The sequence below is a fragment of the Carlito syrichta genome, unplaced genomic scaffold (genome assembly GCF_000164805.1).
Source record: "Carlito syrichta isolate Samal-C Ts95f unplaced genomic scaffold, Tarsius_syrichta-2.0.1 Scaffold315591, whole genome shotgun sequence".
NCBI classification, from domain to species: Eukaryota; Metazoa; Chordata; class Mammalia; order Primates; family Tarsiidae; genus Carlito; species Carlito syrichta.
The window spans coordinates 3,353-13,032 of NW_007259687.1; the positions used below are offsets into that span (position 1 = coordinate 3,353).

Here is a 9,680-nt window from a genome sequence, read left to right on the forward strand (position 1 = left end):
GATTTTTTTTTTTTTCTTTTTGAGTTGGAGTCTCACTCTGTCGCCCAGACTGGAGTGCAGTGGCCGCTCCCGGCCACCGCAGCCTCGATCCACTGGGCTCCGGCGATCCTTCCGCCTCAGCCTTCTGAGTAGCTGAAATTACAGGCATGCGCTACCATGCCCGGCTGATTTTTTTATTTATTGTAGAGATGAAGTCTCGCTGCCCAGGCGGGTCTCGAACCTGCGGGCTCAGGCATGATGGATTTAAGAAACCCTGCTTCCCAGATAATTTTGAAAATTACATGGTGCAGAATAGATGCTGAGTGTTTGTCATTCTCTGGGTGGACTGGCGTGAAGAAGGATGTCGGCTAGGTGCCTGCTGACTGGATGGGTATCAGGAAATGAGGATAGCGTCTTGGAAGAGATGAGCTGGAACGTTCCACAGAGGAGAGAGTCAAGCTGGGATTCAGTGGCTGAGGTGGCTGGGCTGAGAAGGGCGTTTGAGAGTGAGGTGTGGCTCCCAGTGGGGCCTGGTGTGGGCTGCTGAGAAGGGAGCATAGCTTCTTGGTTGGGAGAGAGCTGGATGAGTGTGCGGGGCAGGTGAGGGTGGGCGCACAGGCGGGATGCCTGTACAGGGCTGGGCCGACCTCGATTGCTCTGAGCCTTCCTGCGTTTTTCTCCCTCTCGTAGGTTCATCTATGAATTCGAGCACTTCAATGGCGTGGCGGAGCTGTTGGAGATCTTAGGAAGGTGATTCTCCCTGGGCCTCAGCTGGAGCTGGGGATTCTGGAAAGGAGGGGCTGGGGCCCGGTGGTCTGAGCACTCCTTTCTTCCGCCCCATCCTCAGCATCATCAATGGCTTTGCGCTGCCGCTGAAGACCGAGCACAAGCAGTTCCTGGTCCGTGTCCTGATTCCCTTGCACTCTGTCAAGTCGCTGTCTGTCTTTCACGCCCAGGTGAGACCCAGGTCCGGCCCAGCTGCCTTGGGACGCCCTGACAGCCAGGGCAGCTAGCAGGGCCTGGAGGTCAGCCTGACACTCAGCCTGACACTTGTGAGATCCTGTCTCGCCTTCTTTTGTCTTTATGGCTCTGTTCCATCTGGCTTAGAGGGTTCCTACTGGCTGATTATGGCTGACTTCAGACAGCAGCTCCGTGAGGCCTTCCCTCTCCACCTGCTCTAGGGCAGAATTAAACTCTTCTCTTTCTATGTTTCCAAAGATTTTGACACAGAATTCTTTTGTGGAACCTTCTGCAAATTTATAAGGATTCATTTGCGGTTTCCCCCATGTACTGTGCTGTATTCCAGTACACTGAGCATTATGCCTGGTATATTCTAGGCAGGCAGTCAGTGCTTGGCGGATAAGAGAGTAAAAAGTGGGCAACATAGCAAGATCTTATCTCTACAAAAATTTAAAAGAAAATTATCTGGGTGTGGTGGTGTGTACCTGTAGTCCTCGTTACTTGGGAGGCTGAGGTGGGAGGATAGCTTGAGCCCAGGAGTTTGAGGCTGCAGTAAGCCATGATTGTGCCACTGCACTCCAGTCTGAGTGACAGACTGAGACTCAGACTCAAAAAAAAAGAGAGAGAGTGAGAGGCAGTAAGTGAGCAAATGTCCGGCATCCTGTCCTGGGCTGCCAGTCCCCTGCTGACCCCTGTCTCCGTTCTCTCCACTCCTCACCCCTTGCAGCTGGCATACTGTGTGGTGCAGTTCCTGGAGAAGGATGCCACCTTGACAGAGCACGTGGGTACCTCTGGGGGGGGTGGGCCCGTCACCTCTGCGGGTCTGACTCCTTCCTGCCTCAACCCTCTCAGGTGATCCGAGGGCTGCTCAAGTACTGGCCGAAAACCTGCACCCAGAAGGAGGTAGAAGAAGGGCTTTGAAGCCCACCAGAGGGAGGTCGGGAGGGCTCGGCTGCAGAAGGCAGCCAGGGGTGTGCGTGTTGCAGCAGACGCGACCTGCCACCCCTGTCCCTCCTCCTCCCCGCCACCCCAGGTGATGTTTCTGGGGGAGATGGAAGAGATTCTCGATGTCATCGAGCCCTCCCAGTTCGTGAAGATCCAGGAGCCCCTCTTCAAGCAGGTGGCCCGTTGTGTTTCCAGCCCCCACTTCCAGGTAGGAGTGGGATGGGTGGGGCTGGGAGCAGGGATGTGGTGGCCTGGAAAGGTTGGGGAGTGGACCTGACACCACAGCTCCCTCCGCCCTCAGTTTCTTCTCTGGTCCTGGGCCAGATAAGGAAGGGGGAGACATTGGTCTTAGGGTCAGGAGACCCAGGGTCAAACCTCAGGCCCACCTTCCACGGGCTGAGGGGCCTTGGGCAAGTCACATCACCACTCTGATTCTGATTAAGCTTCCTCATCTGTAAAATGGGCCAGTGACAATCTCTTCCTAGGGTGGTGATGAGGCCTGAAGAGATCGTGAGTGTGACGTGTTTGGTAGACCAAAGTGTGCTCCAGAATGGGCTGGAGGGTTATCGTCACTGTCCCCTTTTCTTGGTGGCCTTGGATCTCATTAGACCCACCCTAGGTCCCAGCCAGCCTTTTCCACATCATCCCAGCCAGTAACTCATGATCTCCTGCACATGTGTACAGGCTTTCTCCCATTCTTGTGAGCCATGACTTAGTGGGAGTCAATCCTTCCGCACAGTGTTGTAATCCCAAAGCGTTGGGATTACAGGCATGAGCCACTGCGCCTGGCCTTATTAAACACCTTAAAGTCCAGTATCTCATTTGGTTCTTACAACAGTCCTGTGGAGGTTGGTGCTGTGAGCCCCATTTCACAGATGAGAAAGCCCAGGCTGAGAGGTTAAATGCCTTGCCCAAGGGTTGTACGGTTTGTAGTAGAGTTAGGATTTGCCCTTCACATGGGACTCCTAATCCAGTGCTGCTTTCTCTTCACCACCTTGCTCCTCCCCGGGGGTCAGAGGAGCCCTGAGGGTGGGCCTGAGCTTGGTGCACACTGGGCCTTGCATACACAGAGAAGCCGCTGCCAGCGCTCACTCTGCTGTCTTGTCTGGACCAGGTTGCAGAGCGGGCTCTGTATTTCTGGAATAACGAGTATATCCTGAGCCTCATTGAGGACAACTGCCACACTGTGTTGCCTGCTGTGTTCGGGACCCTCTACCAAGTCTCCAAGGAGCACTGGAATCAGTGAGTGCCCAGGCCTTGACCTCCCAGAAACGGGGACCAGGGCCAGCCAGTCCAGACCCTGGGGTCACTCAGAGCTGCAGAGGACCAGAGCAGGCACCAGAGGATGGCCGAGGGGGGTGAGGAGGACGGGGAAGTGGGCAGGGCTTGTGCTGGTCAGGCCTGCCTGCTGTGTTTGAGCCACAGGGATGGGCAGGCCGCCAGGGAGCAAGGTGGGGCTGAGTTGAGGCTGCTCTCATCTCCCCAACCCCTCCCTCGACCCTGCCAAGAACCATCGTGTCTCTGATCTACAACGTGCTCAAGACCTTCATGGAGATGAATGGAAAGCTGTTTGATGAGCTCACAGCCTCCTACAAGCTGGAAAAACAGCAGTGAGTGTCAGTGGCTGGGCGTGGCGAGAGGGAGAAGAACAGGGAGGAATCAGACCCTCATGGCTGGAGGGGGCCCCAGAGGACCACCCCAGACCCTGTCTGATCAGATGGTTTTGTTTTGTTTTGGAATCAGTGTCTCACTTAGCCACCCAGGCTGGAGTGCAATAGCAAGTTAACAGTTACTGCTGGGCTCAGGTGATCCTTCTGCCTCAGCCTCCCAAGTAGCTGGGACTACAGGTGTGCGCCCCCATGCCTGGCTAATTTTTTTATTTTTGTAGAGATGAGGTCTCACCAAGTTACCCAGGCTGGTCTTGAACCGGTGGGCTCAGGCAATCCTCTCTCCTCTGCTTCCCAAAGTGCTAGGATGACAGGTGTGAGCTACCACGCCCCACTGATCAGATGCTGAAAGCCTCTCCCCTGCCCCCCACAAGTGCTGGCCCATCCTATGCCTGTGCTCCCGTCATTCCCCAAGTGGTTTATCCAGGCACTGACCTGTTCTGACTCCCGATAGCTCCCTACCCTGCAACCAGGGTCACTCAGAGCCAGGCCCGTTCACCTTCTCTGGGAACACAGGCTGGGATCAGTCTCCCCTCAGCTCTTCCCCATGCAGAAGGTTTCTAGGGAGTCACAGAACAGAAAATGCTTCCATGCTGTCTGTCCATTTGCAGGGGGGTGGCAGTGAGGGAGGCTGGGTGTGGGGGAGACTGGGGAGGGGAACTGCCCCTCTCTCTCTCCCCAGGGAGCAGCAGAAGGCCCAGGAGCGCCAGGAGCTATGGCAAGGCTTGGAAGACCTGCGGCTACGCCGGCTACAGGGGACCCAGGGGGCCAAGGAGGCCCCCCTCCAGCGGCTTCCCCCCCAGGTGGCCACCAATGGGGGTCAGAGCTAGGAGGTCCTGGAAGGGGAGGAGCTAAACCCAGAGCTGTCGGCCCCTCCACCCCTTCTCCTGCCCAGGGGCCCAGCGAGACACTCACCTCCCCCTGGCCTCGCCAGAGCAGGTTCTGAGGACTTCCTGCCTGGCCCAGCTTTCACTGGGGGGAGCCGAGAGGAGAGGAGATGGTGGTCTTGGCAACGGAACTCTCAGCCCCTCGTGGCAGGACTCGACAAGGGCAGGCTTGACCAGGAAGCTGCCATCAGGGATCTTCCCCCGCCCCACAAAGCTGGGCTCCAGGCTGCAGGCAGGCCCCACCCTCTGCTCCTGGCCTTGGGCAAGGGCACTCAGCGCTTGGCCTGCCCCTGCCTAGGGCCAGCACGAGGTTCTTCTCATCCCACCATGGGGTCCACGGTCTATTTATTCTCGCCCAGCTCACCCCCAACACAGACACTGTCCTGGGCCTGGGGCATTCTCCGTCTCCCCCCCCCCAGCCCCTCGCCCTGTACTTTCTCATCCCCTTTTTATTTATTGGGCAGGGGGAGGGGTGAGGGCACAGGCAAGAAGATTCACAGTGTCCTGGGGTAAGGGGGGGGGTCACAGTAATCATGGTCTATCCCTCTTCCCCTGGCTGGGGGGTAGACTTAATAAAGAGAGAAACTCAAGAGCTGCTTGCTTTATTTAGGGATAGGGTACAAAGAGGGCAGGGGAATGAAAGGTTGGTTAGATGGGCCAGGCAGAGGCAGAGCAGGGGCAGGAGCTCCCCTCTTTTCAAGAGGCGACAGTCACAAAATGGTAAGAGGGTCATTGCTGGAACAACCCTTTCCTTTAGGAAAATCCCCTATCGCCGGGCGCGGTGGCTCACGCCTAGAATCCCAGCACTTTGGGAGGCCAAGGCAAGAGGATTGCCTGAGCCCACAGGTTTGAGACCAGCCTGCAATTTGGCAAGACCTCATCTCTACAATAAATCAAAAAATTAGCTGGGTGTGGTGGCGCATGCCTATAATTCCAGCTACTTGGAAGGCTGAGGCAGAAGGATCACCTGAGCCCAGCAGGTCCAGGCTGCGGTGGCTGTGAGCGTGTCACTGCACTCCAGCCTGGGCGACAGAATGAGACTCCAACTCAAAAAAAAAAAGAAAAAAGAAAATCCCCTAGGGAGTAGCTGGCAGAATTGGAACCCCTTTGGGTTTTGAATCCCAAACCCAGCTTTTTCCCAACAGAACATTAAGCCCTGGGATTGGGGGTGGGGGGAGGAAGGCGGGCAGAGGATGGCCTAGAAGCGAGAGAGGCGACACATGTCGCACTGGCAGGCCCTGGCCGTGAAGATCTCAAGCTCCTCCCTCCGGTCCCCCACGCACTGCAGCTGCACCTTCACCTATGGGAGAGGGGAGGCCACATTCCTGTCCCCTGTTGCAGGGCCGTCTCAGATCCCCCTCTCTTATGTCCTCTCCCCACCTCCATTGTCCCCCCACCGGACTCGGGTCCTCCTTACCTTCTTCAAGCCGCTGATGGTGCAGCACTGAGAGACTGAGGTGATGTTGTGTCGATAGCCACTGGCCACCAGCACAGAGTACCGGGAAGGGAAGGCGCTGGACTCGCAGTGGCCCACGCAGGCCTGTGCCATGTGAGAGCCCTGGCAGGTGCCTTGGCGGTCACTTCGCACGGTCACATTGAAAGCTAGAAAGAGACAGACAAGCAATAGTCAGTGCCTCTGTGAAGGCCCGTCCAGCCCCTCTAGTCTGTGCAAAGGACAGAGGGTTCCATGTAGGCTGCCACCCACCCGCCACCGGCTCCTTGCACCCACCCAGAACTTCCACTCCTCCCTGCCTCCTGATCCCAGAGTTACTCACGGTGCAAGTGGCAGCCTGGGGTGGCTGCCTCCTGAACCCGGCCTTCAGTGACTGCCAGGACCAGCAGGCAGAGGAATAGGGTCTTGGGGGACGCCATGGGCATCTGAAACAGTGGATGGCTGACTATGTGGGTGCATAGGTGAGAGGGGAAATTCTTTAAATACTGCATTCCTCCAGGTGAGTGAGCCAGGGCTGGCTGGTCTTTCTGACAGGTGAGGCGAGCCTGAGGGGGGCTTTTTCCTCCTATCTGCGTGTGTGTGCGTGCGTGTGCGGGAACCTGCCTGTGTCACTCTGGATGGGTGTGAGTGCAGGCAGCTGTGTCTAGATGGGACTTGCATGTCAGCCCTCTGTGCGGTGACTCTTCCCTCTCTGGAATTTCCCTCACCATCTGGAGCACAAACATCTTCCTCCACCTGCCCCATCTCGGCCTGCAGGGCCCTCATCCACGTTCCCAGGCCCTCCCCAGAGCCGCTCCTGCCTCCTCACCACTTCCGAGACCTGGGAACAGAGTGGCTTGCAGTCTCCCCTTGCCTTCAGCCGGTCTCCGGAGTGGTGCTGGCTCTCCAGGCTTTTATTTGCCAGCACTTGGAGCCACGCCCTCCTGGAGATCGGCTTTCGGGCTGGCCTCCCAGCCTGAACCCACAGAGCAGTCCCACCTGGGAGATCCCGCTCTCTGAGGTGTGGTCCTCAGAGAGCAGCTTCTGTGGCTTTCTTCTTCCTTCTGTCCAAAAACCTGCCTGCAGTCCAGGGTTGGGGAAATGGGATGCGGAGAAAAGCCCAGGAGCTGGTGGAGTGTGGAGCATGTGTGCAGTTGGGGACAGAGGGGTCAAGACTCTTGGCTGAGCTGTGGTCACTTGGCTTCTCTTCTTTGCTACATGACCTTGGGCAGGACACTTCTCTGTTCAGGGTGTCCACACCCCAAACCTTATATCCACTAAATCCAGCTCTTCCTGTCCTTGTTACTGACTGTATAGGAAAGACATTGGGGAAAGAGATTTTTTTTAATGTTTATATTTTTATTTTTTTATCAGAAACAAAGTCTCGCTCTGTTGCCCAGGTTGGTCTTGAACTCCTGTGCTAAAGCCATCCTTCCCCCTCAGCCTCCCAAAGTTCTGGGATTACAGGTGTGAAATTCTTAAAGACAAGGGAAATCCCACCAGTAGGGTCTCCTGAGATGCACTTGGCGGCAGAGCTGGAGGCTGGGGGTTGCTAAGTCTGTTTCAGAGCTTCATGTCCAGTGTCAGGCGGATGGTTCTCATCCTGTGGGTCAGCTATAGAGTGAGGCTCTGAGCTGGAATGTGCCCCTAGTCCCTGGAACAACAGGGACCTGACTTCTGAAAGAGCCTGATCATTTAGTCCAGTGCTGGTTTTACAGGTGGGCCACCTGAGGCTCAGAAGGAAAGTCACTTACGGGAAGTCACCGAGCTAGTGAATGTCGGGGCTGACTTAGAACCTCCTGCTTCCTGCTTCCACCCACGGTGCTAAATTTCACTTGAAGCAAGAATATGGCAAGTTAGAAAAATACCCCTAGTCAGCAGTGACTGGAAGGGTTGGGGCGGGGTAGATCAGAAGGCAGCCAGTGGTGATTCGGGCCAGCTCCCGTCGGGACCATCGCCTCATGGCCTGCTCAGGCTGGCAGCAGGGCCAGTCAGACTGCCAGAGCCAGATGGCACTTGACAGCTCAGGGACTCCTACTCACTCCTCTTCCAGATGAAAGAATGGCAGGGAAGGAGGGCGACTTTCCCGAGGCTTCACTGTACGATGATCAGTCAGGTGGGCATTCGGATCTCCGGACCTGGAGGTGCGCCTCTCGGCAGCTGGTAAGGCATGCCATATTTGGGACAGTGGAGTGAAGGCTGCAAACTCGATCACAAAGGACTGGGTGTTACCGACATCACTTATCCTCAAGTCCCCACACCACAGTTCCCCTTCAGCTCCGCCCTCCTTCCTCTTAGGCCCTGGGTCCGCACTTGCTGGGCCCCTCCGCTGTAGTCTACCTCTTCTGGGGAACCCTCTGGTGTGTGACAGATAATCAACTGTTTAAAACACTCAGGTGACAGGGCTCATTACCTTACAGGGTGTAGACCATTCTAACACAGACATCTCTAATAGCTAAAAAGTGAGTCTTCTGTTTGAGGTAAAATGAGTTTCCCTACATTTCCATGGATTATTTCGGTCCTCTGCAGCCACACAAGGCTAAACTGTTCCAGATCGGCTGTTTAGTTGAACACAGAGCTCAGGTGCCAAGGCCTTCTCTAGGCGCCAACCTGGACTGCCTTCCAGTTAATGTGATAACCTAACCTGTCAAAGAGCCAGAGGGATAGATGGTGCCAAACTGGGCGGCCTGAGGAAGAGATCTTCTGGGAGAGCAGGATTCAGGAGAGAGTCTTGCAAGGCCCCATCCCCAACCCCGGCAGCAAAGTTTAAGACTTGAGGTGAGGTCCAGACTCGCTCACCCAAAGCAATCCTGCACACAGTAACCAGCTAGACTCAGGGGAAGTTTCAGGCATTGTTTCTCTGTTGTCTGGAAGGAAGAGTTTGTTCTCTCTTTCCCTACGTCACTAAATTCAATCAATAACTCTTCATAAATAAATACTTTATTGTCATTAGGATCCTAAGTACTGGCCCTCAGGGCCAGAACATTTTAGAAAATTCTATTCTTAATGTTTTAAGTTGGAAACGAAATTCACTTGTAAAGGGTCAAAGGACAGGGTAAACCCACAGAGGACTCAGTTTGGGCCACTAATTCCCCAGAACGGAAGCATCACAAGAAAAGGATAGAGGTGGAGGAAGGGTGGCACAGAAGCAGTCACTGCAAGAGCCAGTCCTTCTTCCAGCGCTGCATTTGGAAGGTTCACTAGAGGCTGTTCTTCCTGAAGAAGTATCGAAATGGGAAGAGAGACCTGCGGGAATGAGAGCAGAGTAGGCTGAGATCCACCGGGCCCTCCCTTCTCTCCTGCTCCCATGAGTCCTTCATTAGCTGGGGCATTTTCACTCTGGGGAACCACTGGACAGCAATTCAAGTCTGGAGCAGCATCTGAAAAGGTCCCCAAATTAGATTGTACTCAGGAGGGGGAAATAAAGAAAAAAAATTGCAACAGGATGGCTGAGCTCTAGACAGATAGAAGGTTTTGCTAATTGTCCTCTACAAAAAGAACTCTGAAGAGGCAACCTAGATTCAGAGGTGAGAATGGAACCATTTTGGAAACCACATCATCTGAGTGACCCAAGTAAAATAAAAAATCACTATTCAAGCTGTGTTTACAGAACCAGGCCCTATGCTGGGCACATTTGGGTGGAGGTGCGTTGTGTAAAAATAAGACACAGTCTTTTTTTTTTTTTTTGAGTTGGAGTCTCACTCTGTCGCCCAGACTGAAGTGCAGTGGCTGCTCCCGACCACTGCAGCCTTGACCTGCTGGGCTCTGGTGATCCTTCCGCCTCAGCCTTCCAAGTAGCTGGAACTACAG

General features: G+C 55.1%; 2 protein-coding genes across 2 annotated transcripts in view; one reads left to right on the forward strand and one right to left on the reverse strand.

Moving 5' to 3' along the window:
• Positions 1 to 5,028, forward strand: part of PPP2R5B (protein phosphatase 2 regulatory subunit B'beta) — a gene marked incomplete at its 5' end in the record, with an annotated part of 8,099 nt that extends 3,071 nt beyond the window's left edge. The window contains 8 exons of the mRNA XM_008073004.1: positions 670 to 729; positions 827 to 935; positions 1,667 to 1,720; positions 1,792 to 1,842; positions 1,973 to 2,092; positions 2,999 to 3,126; positions 3,393 to 3,494; positions 4,234 to 5,028. Of these exons, the coding sequence (XP_008071195.1) occupies positions 670 to 729; positions 827 to 935; positions 1,667 to 1,720; positions 1,792 to 1,842; positions 1,973 to 2,092; positions 2,999 to 3,126; positions 3,393 to 3,494; positions 4,234 to 4,381 (772 nt within the window). The remainder of the gene's footprint in view (positions 1 to 669; positions 730 to 826; positions 936 to 1,666; positions 1,721 to 1,791; positions 1,843 to 1,972; positions 2,093 to 2,998; positions 3,127 to 3,392; positions 3,495 to 4,233) is intronic.
• A 582-nt stretch (positions 5,029 to 5,610) lies between these two features.
• GPHA2 (glycoprotein hormone alpha 2) lies at positions 5,611 to 6,723 on the reverse strand. Its single transcript, XM_008073001.1, has 4 exons — positions 6,700 to 6,723; positions 6,214 to 6,316; positions 5,856 to 6,040; positions 5,611 to 5,738 (listed from the first exon to the last, which is right to left on the reverse strand). Exons 2-4 carry the CDS (start codon positions 6,314 to 6,316, stop codon positions 5,637 to 5,639), a joined length of 390 nt encoding a protein of 129 aa, XP_008071192.1. The 5' UTR covers positions 6,700 to 6,723; the 3' UTR covers positions 5,611 to 5,636.
• Between the last annotated feature and the right edge of the window lie 2,957 nt (positions 6,724 to 9,680).

Coding starts and splice junctions, on each gene's coding strand:
- GPHA2 (XM_008073001.1), bottom strand. CDS start 6,316: ATGCCCATGGCGTCCCCCAAGACCCTATTCCTCTGCCTGCTGGTCCTG. Junction 6,041..6,213: donor CCCAGGCTGCCACTTGCACC/GTGAGTAACTCT, acceptor GTCTCTTTCTAG/CTTTCAATGTGACCGTGCGA. Junction 5,739..5,855: donor CCATCAGCGGCTTGAAGAAG/GTAAGGAGGACC, acceptor CCTCTCCCATAG/GTGAAGGTGCAGCTGCAGTG.